Source organism: Sprattus sprattus (genome assembly GCF_963457725.1).
Source record: "Sprattus sprattus genome assembly, chromosome: 6".
NCBI classification, from domain to species: Eukaryota; Metazoa; Chordata; class Actinopteri; order Clupeiformes; family Clupeidae; genus Sprattus; species Sprattus sprattus.
In genome coordinates this window covers 3,624,561-3,642,716 of record NC_137925.1, presented here as the reverse complement: position 1 = coordinate 3,642,716, position 18,156 = coordinate 3,624,561, and the positions used below count along the sequence as shown (strand labels likewise).

Below are 18,156 nucleotides of genomic sequence, written 5' to 3'. Positions count from 1 at the left end.
TCTCCTCTCAGCACTCACCTCCTCTCCTCTTCTCCTTTCCCTCACTTGCGTGTTCAATATGAGATCAAAAGTGTTCAGTATGTTCTGCGTTACCTTGCCATGGAATTCGGAGCTTAAGCAAATTAGCATTTAATCCACTTACTTTGCCATTTACTTGTCTTCTTTAAAAGCAGTTGCCATTTTAAATCAAATTTGCTGAGCCAAGGCATTATGTAATTACTGAATTTCAGAGGCCCAGTTCTTTAAGGCTAACAGCTCTTTGTTGTTGTCGTTCCTAAGAGGAGGACAACCCACCAGTGGCAGAAATCAAAAACACTTTTTTAAAACATGTCTTCAGAAGATGAGCAGAAAATCTGGTGAGACTCAAAGAATCAAATGGGAGTTTTATGTAACCGACAATTATTTGAGATTTCAGTTGTTCCATTTCATAAATTGCTCCTTTTTGCAAAGACACGCATCAACTAAGTCCCCTGGTCCAAGCCACGAGGAAAGACAGAAGAGAGAGAGAGAGAGAGAGAGAGAGAGAGAGAAAGGGAAGAAGAGGGAGCTAGAGAGAGAGGGAATGAGTGAAAAATGTATATTCCCACATCTGGACCCTTTGAAAAACCTTCATGTAGCCTGAACACATCACACCCACTCCCCTCCAAAAAGAGAAATGAGAGACACAGAGATGGAGAGAAAAGTGAGAGGAGGGAGAGAAGTGTCATTAGCGGAGTGTCACTCACACTCGTTCAAAGAGCGACCTACATAGCATCTGAGCTTCGGAGCTTTGAAATGCTGCCTGCCGTCTTCGCTGTTATGCCTAGACCCATCAGCATTCACCTTTGACCCTAGCAGACATGCTCAATTAGGCAATCAGTGAGCGTTGGGCAACCTCATGATTTTTCACCTGTGATGTTATCAGTGTTATTGGGTGATCCCAGATTGTTTGTATTGGGGAGTGGCGTGTGTGTGTGTGTGTGTGTGTGTGTTTGGGGGGGGCTGTTGCGACATCGAGTGCAGAGACTGTAGCAAAGATCCTACAGTTGCATGGTAGTCATGTGACAAATACTGGAGTAATCCTCAAAGCCCTCTGCTGGTCATGGACCACTGGAGGGTTAAGTCCTTTCTCGACAAGGTGCTCTCTCTCACTCTCTCTCTCTCTCTTTCTCTCTCTCTCTCTCTTTCTCTCTCTCTCTTTCTCTCTCTCTCTCACTCACCCTCACACAAACAAAGAGAGACAGAGGGAGAAGAGAGAAAGAGGCCAATGACCTTCTTTCTTTCTTATTGTCAATGAAAACATTTAAAAATCTATTTTGTTGCTAAAAGACTCATCCAACTCAAAGGTCACTCATCTTTTGTCCTCATTTCCTTCCATATTCTGGATGTTTCTGCATGCAGGGCAGTAATGTGAATGCAGCATGGCTCTGTGATATGGGTTGATGAGCTCACAGCAGGTGTAGTCTCACTGCAACTCTTCACTTAGTGCACAGCGCCATCCAGTGGTGGTAGTGAAATACTCTTATAAATAAAAAATACTCTTTTCCACTAGAGGGCAGTAGACTCAATTCAGCCTCAGCTAGAATTCAAGGTGAGACAAGTACTGCACAACATGTTTGTTGTTTACTTGTATAAAAACATAGTTACAGGTTGCGCCAAAGGAAATTGTATGTTTTTTTCACATTTTTCACACAAAAAAAAAACACTCATAGATAAAAATCAAAACAAGTTCATAAATATGCTTTCTCTTGAAACTCCCACAAATCTGATGTAGGCATGATCCATGGTCACAAGTTCTGTGTGAGTGTCAGGTTTCTTCTTTCTCCGTTTAAGGCTTCTGTGTGATTCAATCCAAAAAAAAAAATACATATCTGTTCATCAACCCTTCTGTCCATCCCTCACAGAAAAACCCACAGCTACCCTGTAATTCTCCATTCATCTGTATTGCCCTTAGAGGCACGCTTAGATTGTCTCAGGTGTCATGCTTCAGATAGGTCCTCAGAATTGGGGGGATATCCAGCTGATCAATGGCACTCTTTTTATTGCCTTTTGGGAGGTAGTATCGAACGGCAAGGCGAGTCTGAGACATCAGGGTTTTGGGACAAACTGAAAGATAAAACACAAAATATTAGAGGAACAATTCAAGGTGTGGTCTATAACTATCTACCAAAGATGTTGTAATAGATGAATGTAATATATGTGATGTACTGGGATTACCTGATAAGATCACTACAATATTTGAACGAGGTAATTTTACACTGGCAATGCATGCACCAATACTAATTCATCTCACTGAGACGAAGGTAACTTTGGCACTTTGCAACTTTTAATTTTGGCACAGGAAACAAAAAACTAATGTCAACAAGTTTGCTCTCTACCTAAAACATATCCATATCCATAACTTGACAAGGACACCATTAGCCAGTATACTTTTTCTTTAGGTTTTTATTATTTCTGGTTCCTTTTACGTTTAGACCGTTGAGTCAATCAGGTACTTCTATCAATTAGTCTTTGCATGTGTAGTCAGGCCTAGATGTATGTAACTTAGGTCCCGTGGAAAATGGCTTCACAGTAATTTAATAAATACATCACCTTGTAGTTTATACCAGTATTATTATAAAAATACCTTCTGTATGGTTGACCAGTATCTGGCCACAGTGGTTACTTGGTTTTTAAGGCCCTACTACACTGAGAGCCTTTGGAACATAAAGCTCTCCTCACCTCTGGCGTTGAGCAGGATCCCCACGGCCTCGTTCTGCTTGGTGGTCTTGTCGATGATGAGTGTGGGCAGATAGACGTCAGCGCCGAACTCGATGAGGAGCTGCACGTACTCGGTCCCGCAGCCGTAGCGCAGGCACATCTCCAGCACGGTCTTGGGCTGCTTGATGCGCGCCAGCATCTTCGCCTCCGTGCAGTTGAAGTCCGGGTTGGCCCCGTGCAGCAGCAGCAGCCTGAAGCAGTTCAGGTGTCCGTACACGGCCGAAATGTAGAGAGGCCCGCGGCACGCCGTAGCGTTGGACGCCCAGTCGGGCACTTTGGGCCGGACGTCCACTTCCGCCCCGTGGTGCAGAAGCTCCCGCAGGATGTCCACGTCCCCCTCCCGAGCGGCGGTCAGGACCGGAGAGCAGTTGTTGTACTGGCTGCCGTTGGGGTCGGCGCCGGCTTTGAGCAGCGCCGTAACGCAGTCCAGGTGCTTGCCGCTGACGGCGGTGAAGAGGGGGGTCTGGGCCTTCACGTCGAGGCTGTCGACCTCGGCGCCGTGGGAGAGAAGGACCTCCAGGCAGCGCAGGTGGCCCAGGGCGGCCGCGGTGCGGAGCGGGGTGCCGGGGATACCCCAGCCGCTGCGGCTGTTGATGCAGCGGCGGAAGCGCTCGTCGGACAGCAGCTCGGCCAGGACGCGGTCGTCGTCCCCGGTGACGGCCTGCGTGAGCAGCTGGCTCTCGTCCTCCTCGTCCTCTTTGGGCTGGAGCAACGAGAAGATCTTGGAGATGTCCATCAAACTCATGGCGGCGGGTCTCTCAAGAAGCGTAGGTTTTTGACACCAGATAAGGAAAGAAACTCAAAAATCCATCTGGACCTGAAAAAGCACATTGAGATCCAACTGTGAACTATTTTACATGCGATTGTACCAACTGCCCATACCAATTGACAACTATTACATTAATGCAAAACAAAAAAGGCCCAAACTAACATTTACATAATCATAAACTATCTCTAACGCAGTTAAAATGTCAATTGTAATAAATAAACGCTATATGAAAATATATGACAAAATTACACTATAATTCACAAATCGGACTGGTGTCATGTTCAAATAACCTTCAGGTTTGAGGTTTTTGGTGGTGATATGTGCCAGACAGAAACCACAGCAGTAAGCAACACCAAGCAGACTCCCAAATGGCCCGTCGGAGTCACACAAACAAAACACTCTGAAGTAAAAAATCCACTTACTTTGCTTTTAGTCTGTCCCTTCAGACCACCGTCAGACGCTCGCAGCTACATTGACTAATCCATCTTCTGTCCGGCTCTAAATCCATTGTGGCTCAATTACAAAAAAAAGCAATAGACTTCTTTTTTTCCTATGAAGGTTTCCACTGAGATAAATGGTGGATGAAGGCTGAAGCGACGTGTGCCAGACTGACACAGTATAGGCACCGACGGCCCCCATCTCAAGGGCTAATTTTAGGCCGCAAATGGATCTGCCTAAACTTCCATTCTTGGAGAGCTGCAGCAGTGGGTTATAATTAGAAGGGTGATAGACCAGGCTGCTGAACAGGGGGGGGGTGGGGTGGCGGTAGTGAGAAGGGTGGGGGCAGTGGGGGACAATTGACCTGGTAGGTCAGTGTAAATATGAAATTTGTCATTCTGCGGGGGACAACCTGTGTTGCTCATCTAAGCCTAATTATCGTGAGTGCCACAGAGGAAACAGGAACTGTCTTTGAAGCGTGACATAAAAGTTTCCCCCACAACAAAGCCGTGTCTGAGCCTGTCACATTTAATGAGACGCATCTGCATCTCCCGCTCCCTGACATTTTTACACGAGCCATCTCAGCCAAGGCAGGGAGAGATCATAATTGAGGAGCCACACGGCAGAAGGCACTTTATGTGATATTCTGTCATGGTTACAACTTCACAGGCATGTCGTCTAATGTGCTGCTGCCGGGTCTCTGTGTCTGTGTGACACCCGAGCAGCCATCCTCGGGGGGCGGGCAGCTGTTCTGGAGCCAAGAGCCCTGTGTGACAATAATCAGCTGCTGTGGCCTCCTCCTTCTCCTAGGTGTGAGAGGAACCACCAGCAGCCCCGGCTTTCCCAGGGTTGGGGTTAGTTATTTATATCTGTAGAAAAATTCCCTGAATGCCATTATTTTACTATGTTACTGAAGGCTTTCCCAGGATTAGTTTGGACTAAGTAGCCTCTTTATCAAAATCTGTAGTTATTTGAAGAAATGTTGTGTTTTTAATGATTAAATAATCTTAAAACGACTTTGTGTCAACAGTGATTATCTAAAAAATGTATTATACAATAAAATTATTTAATATCAACTTAACCACATCTAGTATGCTACTGAAAAAGGAGCCACTACGTGACAAGTTTGGCAAAGTTTCAACGCCATGATACTCCGTTACGGTAGATGGCAGTAAGTTGGAAATGAAACGACAATCTGCGTTACCAGGACAATAAATGCAGACTACTTACACAAACAACCCAATTCCGATCCGTATTTCAGCTAAATCAGTGTAGATGTGTGTTCTTACAAATCACTGTCAAATGTAACTATGAGGGAGTGTACGTAGCGACTTATAAGTCAAATGTTGATGCATTTGGCCTGTCTTAATAATCGATTGATCATGGAGAGTAAGTAACTTAAATCCATATTATTTCAGAACATACTAACGTTACTGTGCACAACTAATTGAGAGTTATCTTTTTTGCGCCATTCGGTACAGGTTCTGACACTCAGCAAATCGACGAAGACATTGCCATGAGGAAATATTGTAAGAAAACCATTATAAAAATGAACCTCAAAAAAAGAGACTCGGGACACAGACAAAATATCAGCAGACAGAAACCCGAGTTCGAAGATCCTGCTTTGATACCGCAACAGCTAGTCAACTTACTCAAAATGAAGGCTTTCAGAGAAAAGTTGAAGACGGTAAAGACTAATGAATGGGTCATTAGCTAGCTAAACACGCAAACTATCTCTCTCACACACACACACACGCATGAATTTATCCAATTACCTAATTGTATGCTGTGTTCAGTGCATCCCACATACGCCCTCGCAGTCACTCCTCCACATGCACTCTCACAAAGACAAATAATGTCATGCGATTTAACATAATTGAATACTCAGGTTCAATGTACCGTGCATGCTTTAAAATGTACTTCAAGTGTGTGAAAAAGACTATATATATATCTTACTAACCCTCTCTCTCTCTTACACACACACACACACACACACAGGCTGCAGAGATGGAGTTCCATGATCCTCAACACTGCAGGGCATGCCAGGTCAAACAGGCTGAGCTGGCTCGTGATGACTTCATCAGGAGGAAGACGACCCGGCTTCTGTCACCTCTTCTGGAGGACAAAATCCAATCCCACATCCTTAATAGAGTAGGCTTCTGCTTTACATATAAATGACATAGCCCTCTGTTTGAATGGTAGTTCACAATCCTTCATATATTCTTTTCCCTGAGGTTGACTCAGAAAAATTGTGTTCTCTTGCTTTGCGTTGCAGAACTCCATATGTCTGATAGGAGAAGTATTGAGAGACCTACCTAAGCCGACAGATGACCCTGGCCTTGTGTGGAAGGCCCTGAAGGCCAGAGAAGTGGAGCTAACCCAGCGTCAATGCACAAGCTGATCCTGCGTTTCCCCATGTTCAGTGGGATTCAGCCCGTGGCTTTAATATCGACATGGGACTTGAGGGTAAAAACTATGAAGACATTGTGCGACCTTGTTTTATACATGATCATGTTGCTACATTAGACACGTTACAGTGTTGAATTGTATGTGCTCCAACTTTGTTAATAACTGTTTTGAAAGAGGACACATACAGTATCTGTTTCTGTATATATACAAGCAACAAAATTGCTTAATATCAGGGTAACTTTACCAAGTTGTGTCAAATGAGATGCCAGTGCAACATCAATAAACCAACCTTTATTTTTTTCAATACTGCCCACAACAAGTCTTGAGTTTTGACTCTTTAACCAGACTATAACAACCAACTTTTCACAGGAAATACTTCCATCAAATGCTACTGGAACCACGCTTCCCTTGACCCTTGTAAACATGGATTAATAGCTACCTATGACAAAGCACAGTCACCCTTTTCAATTGAGAAAATATCACAGACATACAGTACATTACTTTTGGCATGCATATAAAACTTAAGATACAAAAACACAGTCTTACAGCTTAAATACTCCAGTCAAGAATTCTTCTAATTTAGCTTCTCCTTTGTTAGCACATGATAGACATTTGTCTAAAGTCTGATGAAGACGGAATGATATAGTTAAAATGCTGCATTAAAGATCATGGGGCAAAAATGTTCTTTTCCTGTTATAATACAAGCTACATGCTAAACACTGCTGTTTAGCATTAAAGTGCCCATATCACATAGTTTTATTATTGCCTTTTTGCAGTCATGATGTGGAAATTGAAGCAAAGTATCAAGTATTAAAACACTTAAGTACACTTAAACAACAAAAATTTGACAACTGACAAAACTAAACAATAACACGTGAACCCCGGAGGATTCAGACACAAGGTTTTGGTTAACTCTGATGTCTACGTTTGGAAGCTAGGTGTCAAAGGGACGAGTGGCGGACCACCTACTCATCTGGCTTCCTCTTGGGCTTCTTGGGGTTGCGGGAACGACTCTTGGCTTTGCAGAGTGGACAGATGGGGGCATTACGGTGAATTTGCTGGTGACAGGACAGACAGGCCTGTGGAGACGGAAAAAGCATGCGTTATTAGAGATATTAAACATGCGTTATTAGAGATATAACATTTTTTTTAAACATACGTTATTACTTATGAATAATAATATAAAAACATTGTTGCATCACAACATATTTATAAATACAACACCTTCACATAAGATGTTCAGTTCAGTTGTATATATATATATATATATATATATATATATATATATATAAAACTACATTTTAAAAGTATGTTTAATGAATCAATGCTCAAAAATAACAACAAGAGATGAAAATTGATACAACCTATTGTAACCTAAACTTAAACAACACAAACTAAATAATTATGCAAACTGCCAACTGTTTGACAGACAGAGAAGTTAATCTCTGCCTAAATGCAGGCCTCCCACTAGTGATGTCGTACCAGGAGAGGGCCAAACACCTGCAAGAGAGCTGACACAGGCAAGGCCTTCAGAGGATGAGAGGGGGGGAAAGTGGAGTGTTTGTGCGTTTGCCAACCTTCATTGGGGGGGGCTGCTGTCTGAAGGTTGCTGGTTGCCGGGCATCTTGTTTCCGGGAGACCTGCAGTTGCTGGGCAGCCGCGGCAGCTGCAGCCAAGGATTCTGGAATGATCGGCTCTTGAGGTTCTTTCATCCACTCTGCCTTTTGCTTCTCAAAGTAACTGCAACACAACAGGCAAAATACACGGTTTGCACTTTTGGGAAATGTCTGCATTTTTCTAATAAAAATGTTTGTTGGTATAGTTGCATGCACAGTAAAATACATTATCATTTAAACCCCTTTGATGGGATACATTTTAGACTGGAGAACATGAAATATCTGCAATTCTTCTGAAAACCATGTTGTATGTGCAAGGTGCAACCACTACTTCGTTAAGAGTTTTTAATGCCTGTAAATGCATTTTAGCTTTAGTTACGATACACATACAACAGTGGCTTAGACAGATTTTGTAGTATTCTAACTTGTAGTATTCTAACTGGTTCTACAGTGTTTCAATGTCTCCTCTTCCCATCGGGTAACAAAGACAATGTGAATAAAGAGTATTTATAGATGGATTATAATACGTTCATTTCAATAAGCCTGAATGGAAATGTGTGTGTGTGTATGTGTGTGTGTACACGCCTCTGGGTGACTAACTCGAGTGACAGCTTCTCCTCCTCGTCGCTAAGGTTGGGCAGGCGGTGCAGCCCCAGAGACATGCGTAGGGCGTCCACGTGGTCCTTCAGGGGCTTGTACTCCTCATGCAGACGCCTCGTGTTCTCCAGCAGCTTGTTCAGGTCGTTTTCTGACTGCTTGATCGTGCTCTCCATCTGAAGACACAAACAGTTAGTGAGAAGTGTCAATTTAACCACTATCAGGGTTGAAATGAGGACCACAGAAATTTAAAATAACCCCATCTGTTACTGAAAAAACACTTTATTTACAAAAAATACTTAACTTAAGGTCCTTAGGATGGAACAAATTATCATTTGAAATATAATCACAGTTAAAGGCAGAATTGCATCGAATTTAACAAGCATCAAAGGTCTTCTTGATTCATAACATTTTAATTACTATTATTATTGTCATTATCATTGTTATTCTCATTGGTATTATACGTTCACCACTTTACTTCGGTTGATTGTGTACAGTGCAAAGTCTATCTATTGAAAAATGATCAAATCTGCATTATACATGTGTTACTTAATTTGCTTTTGTATCTCATGTATCTCGAGTGGTCTCTGTAACGTCACAAGAATTTGTATTTCTTTGAATGAAGGACCCTGAGGCCTGACCCAGATAACCTGACCTATCCCTGAGGGGCCATACTTACCACGTTAATGTCTGCATGGATCAGTCTCAGCTCCTCAACGTGGGCCATCTTCTCCTGCAGCAGGAGGTCCATCTCCTGCTTGTACTCCCTCAGATGCTTCTCCTCCGACTCCAGAGACTCAAACTCGCCCTTCAGACGAGACCTGATCTTCTGCATCTGAACTGTCTTGTTCCTGGTAGAGAGAACAAGGTGCATTATGGTGCATGACACAACGACTGAGGATCTTCATCATAGACATGTTTAGAGAGGTTTTTTTTTTCCTAAATAGAATTAACGAATAGCTTCTTAAAAGCCTTCCCTTCCCTTTAGGAATAGCTTCCTAAAAGCTTTTATAAACCCATTTGAATTAAGAAAGTAATCATGAAATATTGTTTTAAAGTGAAAAAGCAATTGTAAACCATTGTTTAAAGTAAGAGGGCAAAAATACAGTGAACTGACAAAGCTTTCTTCGAGATGCTACACTGTACCATTTGAAACGTAAGACAACCCATCAACGTTTTATCGGCAAACATGCTATTAAGTAATACACTTGTACCTCAAATACCCACAGACGACTCAAGGAGACAGGTGTGCAGAGTTGTGTAATTTCTAATGGCATCAGTCTATTCTCATCGTTACAACCAGTTCTCGCTTCCCCTATTGTTCATCGCCCGAAAAACCCTCGCTAACAACAGCTGGTTTGTTATTGTTAGCTTGCCAGCTAACTAGCCTACTATAGGCACTTCTAACATCGCATTCATCTAGCAATAGCAAAGAGAAAAAATGGAGTGTCTTCACGATAATAAATGCAATAAAAATGGAGATTATTCAGTCGTTATTTGTTAGTACCAGACCGTAAAAAAGAGGCGCTAGCCAGCCAGACTGAATCCAGAGGTTAACGTTACCTGCTGAAATGCAGCGTTCATTTTGGAAAGAGAACAGGGATATTTACCTTACTTCCAGTATGTTTTCTAATTTGCACATGATTTCTTGTTCGTCTGTCATGGTTTCACCCGAGTATACAAATCCGTTCAGCCACAACACAACTTAAAACAAGGTGTTTTTAATGATATCTGACTAGCTACTAAAACGTCGTGACATCAAGTAGCCGACTGTACACCACTGCGCTTGCGCATTGGGTCTCATGGCCGCTTTGATTTATTTACAGAAACCTTTGCTGGTAGACATTAAGGCCTATTGCTTTAAAGACATTGGTTTCTGATGCAGTTATCCCTACGTGTCCTCTTGAACGTTGTCATGGGGTTTAAAATGAGAACCCCTGTGACTCTGAAGTTATACAACTACAAATCTCTTACAGTGACACATTCAACTCACTAACACTATAGGTTTACTTAACATTGTAGCTAAACTGTTATAGGCTACTGTTCATATACCCAACCAGTGGAGAAACAGTCGAGTGCTATTACTGGGGCCTAATCTTAGATTCCACAGCTGCCATTGGATTAGTGGGATAAAAGTCCCTTCAACAATACAATGGGCAGGTTTAATTAAGAGTAATCCTTGTAAATATTGCAAGCACTTTCATATGACTTGGTGGAGAGAGGACTACTGCAACAGGACCTGGTAGACTTTCGTGAAATAAAGGACGATAACAAATCAACAAAATGTCTGTGAGTAAATGTTTACCGTTGGAAGACATGGTTAGTCGCAGTATTTTAAATACTTTACAAATGGTGCATGTTTAATAGTGAAAAATCTTAATTGTGTAGTTATTTGTGGGTGATGTGGACCCTACCATTTCATGTAAGCGTACTAAATTGAGCTACATTAACAGTCACAAGGGTTTAATATATAGTTTCATCAGAATTATGATGTTTTATGAGGCGTATAATAAATGCTGAATGTTGAATGTTCTCTTTAGTAGTTCAAGGACACAGTGGTAACATCAAATGAGGATCATAAGGATGTTTTCCAAGAATTATGTACAAATCAATTTGACTGTTCATCTGATATGATGCTAACTTAATACTTAAGGGAAGATAGAAGATATATTCCTTTGAAGCCAGGACTGGACTAAAGATTTATGAGAAGCTTTTATCAGTGCAGCTCTGTTAGTATTCATGTTTAAAACAGAGGCCAGACTGCTGTGTGTTTCTGGAAACTGGGGGAAAAAAAGACACTTTTCTACTCCAACATTTTTAGTTTGGCGTTCAAAAAACTGCTTTGACCTTGTAGTTAGGGATTTGTTTTGTTTGAGGTTCTCTCTGGATTGAAAAAGGGCCTTGACTTTTCCAGACAGCTTACGGATGGAACATTTGGCTTAGGGACCATGAGCATATTCGGTATTTCTGCGCCAAGTTTAAAAAGGAGCAGATGGCAAGACGACACACAGTGACAAACATCAAAGAAAATGGCGGCCACTTCTTAGTAGTAATTCAGCATAGCTGGTACATATCCCTGGGCCCCACGATGTTGTTTTTTTTTTTAAAACAGCTAAATGTACGAGTCACCACAATGGATGCAGAGCTGGAGTTTGCCATCCAGCCTAGCACTACAGGCAAACAACTCTTTGACCAAGTATGTATTGTTCTCAGAATGACATATTCTAATATCTGTATGACATAATCTCATACATCTGGATATGCCATGTCAAAAAGGCCATGTTAGTGAAATGTTCCCTTGTGCATGTATTTTCTTCCACTATGAAGATCGTCAAGACAATTGGGTTGAGAGAGATCTGGTTCTTTGGGCTCCAGTATCAAGACAGCAAAGGGTTCTCCACCTGGCTAAAGCTCAACAAGCGGGTTAGTACTCATGTGCAACTGTGTGTTTGATCCTCGAATAATCATTATGTTGTAAAAGAACATTCCAGCAGTCATATTCTCAGCTAGGACCACTTATGTTAGCCACAGAGCCAAAGTATTGGTCAATCTGCTTTGGTGTCATCCTAAAATATAATAATTAAGAAATTATTTTTTTAGCTGACTTTGAAAAAATCCATTGACATTTATTAATACACTTTCCCCCCACATCATCAGACTTGGTATTTTCCTCTGCTGTCTTGGACATGTGCTTTTTCAACCGACTATGAAAAACGAATGGAATTTCAGTTTCTGAATTTCTTCCAGCTACCTTGATCGCCTTGAAACTTATACGAGATATCCGAGAGGGGGGAGAAAGTGTTTATCATTATCCAGCTCCTTAAGGCTTATTCTTTGACCGTTCTAAATGACGACATGTCTCTATAAAAAGCCAAGAGGTAGTAGTGGTATATATCTGGACATGTGGTTGAAAAAAAGTTAATATAGGTAATACGGTTTCTTCATCTTTTTTCCGTGAAAAAAAAAAGATGAAGAAACCGTATTACCGATATTAACTTTTTTTTCAACCACATGTCCAGATATATACCACACTGCAAAAAATGCTTTTCTAACCTAGTGTTATTACTCTTATATTGAGATGAAAAATCCAGTTGGTCTTGTTTCTAGCTAAATTGTACTTACCTAGTGCTTTCTTGGTAAGGTTATTTTAACCTATTTCAAGCAAATATTACTTATTTTAAGAAATCTTAACAAGCCAAATTTGCTTAACGCACTGGCAGCCAAATTTGCTTGTTTTAAGCAAAATCCTGCTTAAATATGTAATTATTTGTCTTAAATCTAGAGGGGCATTTTTTGCAGTGCACTACTACCTCTTGGCTTTTTAGAGAGACATGTCGTCATTTAGAACGTAAGTGGTTAGCTTGTACGTTTCCCACGTTTTTTTTTTTTTTGAGACAGGTGACAGCCCAGGATGTCAGGAAGGAGAACCCACTTCTGATCAAGTTCCGGGCGAAGTTCTACCCCGAGGACGTGGCAGATGAGCTAATCCAGGAGGCCACCCAGCGGCAGTTCTTCCTACAGGTGAAAGAGGGGATCCTCAACGATGATATCTACTGTCCCCCCGAAACTGCCGTGCTGCTGGCCTCCTACGCAGTGCAGACTAAATATGCAGACTACAATAAAGATTACCATGTTCCTGGCTACTTGGGCAGGGACAAGCTGCTTCCTCAGAGGTATGCAAACTTACAGGCATAATAGATAATCCTATATACTGAGAGCTGCACAGTTGTAAATGATTAAAATATGTGTCATAATTAGATTGGACAGTATTATGAACAATATAACAGGATGAGAAAGTAAAAGTTGGACAAACTCAGTCTCTATGATGACCTATAGTCCATTGTAACAGATACTATGTTGCATCTACCTTAGCGTGTGTCTTTCAACAGAGTGCTGGAGCAACATAAACTGACCAAGGAACAGTGGGAGGAACGCATTATGGTCTGGCACAAACAGCACAAGGGCTTGTTGAGGTGAGGCACTGTACCCTTCTTTTCGTGTCAAAAACAGCCCAGTGCACATGCAGTGTTCCCATCATTTAAATATCTATTGAAGACAATTTGCAAGGCGTAAATGCTATGAGGCAGTCTATGTATGTATCTTCAAAGATAAGATATTTAATTTCAGTATTAAGAGGAGCTTAAATAATAGGTCATACTGAGATACACTGTAATACTCTCCAACTGAATAAAAAGAAGCAGCAGAGATGTCTTGGGTGACCGGCATGTCATCAGTACATCTGTGAGGAATTCTTAACTTGTTTTTAACTCAGTTTCACACTGCCAAGAGGTCAGTGACATTCACTCTCAGGATTCCCACTTGCTGCATAATAATTAGCTTGTAGCTCAGCGGCCATATTGACATTCAGCAATGATGACAGCCTGTACTTTTCCACTGCCTTTAGCCAAAACTGGGATGCCTCTGACTCCTAGACAGACACTGACACATTGCTGGTCACCCAAGGGAAGAGTAATAAATCATAATCATAATCATTACTAGACTGTTGCCTTTCACATATTTTCACCAGATGCTTCGTAAAACACCAAACAAGTGAAAATTATACCTGGAAACTTGAGTCTCAGAACCAAGTGTTTTTTTCAGTTCACTGCCAGGGTTGGGGAAGTGTTTGCAATGCCATCCTGGGCAAAGTACACGGATGCACCTGAGACTTGAGTCTTAAATTCTTCCCTATCTTTTAAGACGTGTGTGTGTGTGTGTGTGTGTGTGTGTGTGTGTGTCTAAACCAAATTTAACAAATGCATATTTAGCTATACGGCTGCTGTATTTTTTTTGGTTTGGAGATAACCTTGAAGGGGAGGCATTGAGTTCTGACTGGTTTTCTTTATCTTGATGAGCAGGTCTTGTATATTTTAACTTGAAGGAGCAGCTTGTGACTTCGCTACTACTGTATGGAGGGAGTCACCGTGTTAAGAAGTAGTGTAACAGTCTGGGTGTTCTTTTTGAGCACTCGCAGGTGAAAACAAAAAGTGTTTGGGCTGAAGTGATTGAAACAAAACTCAGAGTTATTCTTTGTGCCAAAAACAAGAGCATTTTTTTTTTAGGTCAATAAAAGTTGCATCTATCGTTATTGCAACAATATTGCTGCTAAAGAGAATGCTGTAAACAAAAACAAAAAAAATTAAATATCATGCGTACGAACATGTGAAGGAACACAGGTTGTGTATTTTTTTCCTTTTCTTTAGGCAGGTCTTACTTTATCCAGGTGTGACAGGTTTCATACACATCTGCTGATGTCTTTAACTGTGATGAGTAAAATCATGTCACACCTGAATGTCCTTAGGTCACACCTGAATTGATATCAAAACTAAACATTTCTTTTGCAGCCAGTCGTGTTCTAACCAGTCACCTTTTATCACAATCCAGATGTGTAGATATAACTTAGTTTCTGCGTAAGCAGAAAAAAAGACTAGGTTTTGTCTAAGATCTAGCCTTGGGTAAACAGTCAGGAGGACACAGTGTTGCTGCTACATGTCAGCATCCTGGAGGCACAGAGCCCAAAAGAGAGCATGCTGACCTCCCCAATGGCCCCCTCTGGGGATGTCTGACTGGGTCTTCTCATGGCCTATGTTCCAGCAAGAGACAGAATTATTGCACAGCGCGAGGAAGATACAATAGTTGTTACTAGAGAACACGTTGTACCAGACTCCTTCCACTGTTAACAAATGTAGACACACTGAAATACGTAACACAGAAATAAGACTACAACTGAAATAGCGTGCATCATGTAAAATGGAATATCATAGAATGAAATTGAAGATCAAAGAAATTCAAAAATCACTATGAATGCTAGTTCACAGTTTCTGTACTCACATTCAATGCACAAGGGAGGACGCTATGGTGGAATACCTGAAGATTGCCCAGGACCTAGAGATGTATGGGGTGAATTACTTCAGCATCAAAAACAAGAAGGGGTCCGAGCTGTGGTTGGGTGTCGATGCCTTGGGACTCAACATTTATGAGCGTTCAGACAAGTAAGCGCCCATTGATCCTGAGATGAGATTGTTCTTTGCCTTGCCTTGCATCCTCTCATAAGGGGTGAATAACCCTAATAGATTTGGGATCGGTTTATACCTTCTGCTCTTCCATACCCTCAGGTTGACCCCAAAAATTGGATTCCCATGGAGTGAGATAAGGAACATTTCCTTCAACGACAAGAAGTTTGTCATAAAGCCAATTGACAAGAAATCTCCAGTATGCATACACTATCATTAAAAAAAAATCACTTAACGGCTGCCGTATTTTACCAAATGGCAGAGTAAAGTAAATGTACTTTGTTTTATAAATGTATTGCATATGAACATATGAGCTCCAGCCTAACGCTCGAGGAAGGAGTATTGCATAACATATTAGCTCCAGCCTAATGCTCGGTTACAGTTGTTTTTGGTTTGTTGTGACAGGATTTTGTGTTCTATGCTCCTCGTCTGCGCATCAACAAGCGCATCCTGGCACTGTGCATGGGCAACCATGACCTCTACATGCGCCGCCGTAAGCCTGACACCATTGAGGTGCAGCAGATGAAGGCCCAAGCCAGGGAGGAGAAGACCAAGAGACACCAGGAGAGGTAAGGACCATATGGTAGCATTATTCAATGGAGGCCAAGTAAATTGAATTGGGTCTTGTATCTTGCTGGGTCTTACCACAGTAAATGCTGGTGGAAACTCTCATGGTTATAGCTATGCAGTGACAAAATAACAGTACCAACAGACAACTGGACCCCTTTTATGAACAATATCAGGCCCAGTATCCCAGTTTTAATTATATCCTTTACCAACCCCACGAACACAAGTGTCACATTGCTTTTATACAACAGTTCTCCTACCAACGTATTGAGTTTGAAACCACCAGATTGTGTTTTCTTTAGTTTATTTTTATTTTCTTGAAAACAGTTCCAACTAACAAATACTATCACTCTTCAGCAAAGTTAAGTCAGATAGGCTATTTCTGCACGTTAAGTTATACTGTCACCTGCCTTCGCATTACAAGTTATTCTTTTACATTTCCTCTAGTTAATTTGCTCCCTTTTCTCACTAGAAAACAGTCAAATGTAACCTTATAAAATCTCTGCCTGCCTGTCTGCTCTCTCGCATTGGATGAATGGAATGTCCTTCAACGGTTACACGGTTGAATGATTACTAGAGGGAAAGAGTCCAAGTGGGTTGCCTAGTGGATTGCCCAATCTTGTCCAATCAGAAATGAAACCATCATTCCATTGGATCTTATTTTAACTGTGATTTAGAAATGTGAATAATTTTCAAGTGGATGACAGCTGGCGGTGTTCAAAGGTCAAGATGCGGGATATTATTTCTCCGTTTAATTAATGGCTTTGGGTCTTTCCATTGACTATAAATGAATTGTGGTAGAAATTCTATAAGACACAGCACCTGACAAGTTTAGTCATCCTGAATAGTAAAGAAGAGGCATTCATAGTTTCCAAACCAAGCAATCATTCAATGCAAAAAGGCTAATTTATATAATTATATCAGTGTCATGATTTTTATTGAATGCAATTCAGCACCATAGCACGTGCCATAATAATTTATGTTATTTGTTCAATCACAGAATAAGACTAAATAAGACAGAATAAGTGAGTTATACTGGCGAGACCTCTGAATAAAGACAACATGTGAGACGGGTATGTGCATGAAGAGAGGTCTCATAACGACCTCAGAGCTCAGCTTGCAGGCAGAGGTGGAGATAGAGATCTCCCAGTAATCATTTGGTTTCTGAATCAGCCAGACTGCTAAAGCATCCTTAGTTCATCAACAGTATCAGTAAGAGAATCTAGAGAGTCATCCAATAACCATGACAGATATATTTGCTGGATGGTGCAGGTTGTCAGTTATGAATGATAATTACATGTCTAATAAAGTTTATTAATAATAATAATAATAATAATAATAATAATAATAATTAATTTTATTTGTTAAGCACTCTTCATTCTAGGCAGAATCTCAGAGTGCTAAAGGACAAAAGGACAGTTTAAGAAAATATATACATTTTTTAAAAAGTAGGAAATGCCTTTATGAATAAAAAGGTTTTTAGGCCAGTCTTAAAACAGTCTAGTGTCTGTGTTGCCCTTAAGTGGTCCGGGAGGCTGTTCCACAGTCGAGGGGCTGCAGCGGCGAAGGCCCAATCGCCCATGGTGCGTAGCCTGGTGTTTGGGATCTGCAGGGACAGACTGTTATTGGATCTGAGGGGGCGGGTTGATGTTTGGGGAGTGATGAGTTCTTGCAGGTAAGGGGGGGCATGACCATTTATGCATTGGTGGGTGAGTAGGAGGATTTTGTAGTCAATGCGGGATGAGACAGGGAGCCAGTGCAGTGAGTGTAAAATGGGGGTTATGTGTTTGTATTTCCTGACTCTCATCAGGATCCTGGCAGCGCTGTTCTGGATGTACTGCAGCTTTTGGATGTTCCTGCCAGTGATCCCAGTGAACAGTGAATTGCAGTAGTCCATAGCAGATCATTGGCATTCATAAGAACAGGTCAGGTCAGGTCATAGATGTCACTATAAATAAGGTGAGGTTGTGTGGAAATCTTCCTTCCCATTGCCACGAAAAGCTCAATT

At 41.4% G+C, this 18,156-nt stretch overlaps 3 protein-coding genes and 1 long non-coding RNA gene across 7 annotated transcripts in view; 2 read left to right on the top strand and 2 right to left on the bottom strand.

Annotated features, from left to right (window-relative positions):
* Positions 1–368: 368 nt before the first annotated feature.
* Positions 369–4,105, bottom strand: asb12b (ankyrin repeat and SOCS box-containing 12b). Its single transcript, XM_080840402.1, has 3 exons — positions 3,931–4,105; positions 2,701–3,556; positions 369–2,085 (listed from the first exon to the last, which is right to left on the bottom strand). Exons 2-3 carry the CDS (start codon positions 3,482–3,484, stop codon positions 1,952–1,954), a joined length of 918 nt encoding a protein of 305 aa, XP_080696528.1. The 5' UTR covers positions 3,485–3,556; positions 3,931–4,105; the 3' UTR covers positions 369–1,951.
* A 1,091-nt stretch (positions 4,106–5,196) lies between these two features.
* On the top strand, positions 5,197–6,362 carry LOC308366789. Its single transcript, XR_013968692.1, has 4 exons — positions 5,197–5,335; positions 5,428–5,633; positions 5,945–6,097; positions 6,222–6,362. It is a non-coding gene; the product is annotated as an uncharacterized lncRNA (long non-coding RNA).
* Positions 6,363–7,284: 922 nt separating this feature from the next.
* LOC308366788 (zinc finger C4H2 domain-containing protein-like) lies at positions 7,285–10,333 on the bottom strand. The gene is made up of 5 exons (XM_080840542.1): positions 10,179–10,333; positions 9,248–9,419; positions 8,572–8,744; positions 7,933–8,095; positions 7,285–7,434 (listed from the first exon to the last, which is right to left on the bottom strand). The coding sequence occupies exons 1-5, from the start codon at positions 10,229–10,231 to the stop codon at positions 7,321–7,323; spliced, it is 675 nt and encodes a 224-aa protein (XP_080696668.1). The 5' UTR covers positions 10,232–10,333; the 3' UTR covers positions 7,285–7,320.
* Positions 10,334–11,674: 1,341 nt separating this feature from the next.
* Positions 11,675–18,156, top strand: part of msnb (moesin b) — a gene marked incomplete at its 3' end in the record, with an annotated part of 11,750 nt that continues 5,268 nt past the window's right edge. For 2 of the 4 annotated variants that reach the window (XM_080841222.1, XM_080841221.1), the window contains exons 1-7: positions 11,687–11,764; positions 11,896–11,991; positions 12,967–13,241; positions 13,458–13,541; positions 15,414–15,560; positions 15,684–15,780; positions 15,987–16,150. In XM_080841222.1, the coding sequence (XP_080697348.1) occupies positions 11,702–11,764; positions 11,896–11,991; positions 12,967–13,241; positions 13,458–13,541; positions 15,414–15,560; positions 15,684–15,780; positions 15,987–16,150 (926 nt within the window). In that variant the 5' untranslated portion in view covers positions 11,687–11,701. Of the gene's footprint in view, positions 11,765–11,895; positions 11,992–12,966; positions 13,242–13,457; positions 13,542–15,413; positions 15,561–15,683; positions 15,781–15,986; positions 16,151–18,156 lie in introns of all 4 variants that reach the window. The other 2 variants (XM_080841220.1, XM_080841223.1) reach the window with 2 other exon arrangements.

What these genes read in the sequence shown, in the direction of transcription:
- asb12b (XM_080840402.1), bottom strand. Translation starts at nt 3,484, where the DNA reads ATGAGTTTGATGGACATCTCCAAGATCTTCTCGTTGCTCCAGCCCAAA. An exon ending in GATCCTGCTCAACGCCAGAG is followed by an intron (nt 2,086 to 2,700) that starts GTGAGGAGAGCT and finishes TTTATCTTTCAG; the next exon opens with TTTGTCCCAAAACCCTGATG.
- LOC308366788 (XM_080840542.1), bottom strand. Translation starts at nt 10,231, where the DNA reads ATGACAGACGAACAAGAAATCATGTGCAAATTAGAAAACATACTGGAA. An exon ending in GAGGAGAAGCTGTCACTCGA is followed by an intron (nt 8,096 to 8,571) that starts GTTAGTCACCCA and finishes GTTGTGTTGCAG; the next exon opens with TTACTTTGAGAAGCAAAAGG. An exon ending in AGCAGCCCCCCCCAATGAAG is followed by an intron (nt 7,435 to 7,932) that starts GTTGGCAAACGC and finishes CCGTCTCCACAG; the next exon opens with GCCTGTCTGTCCTGTCACCA.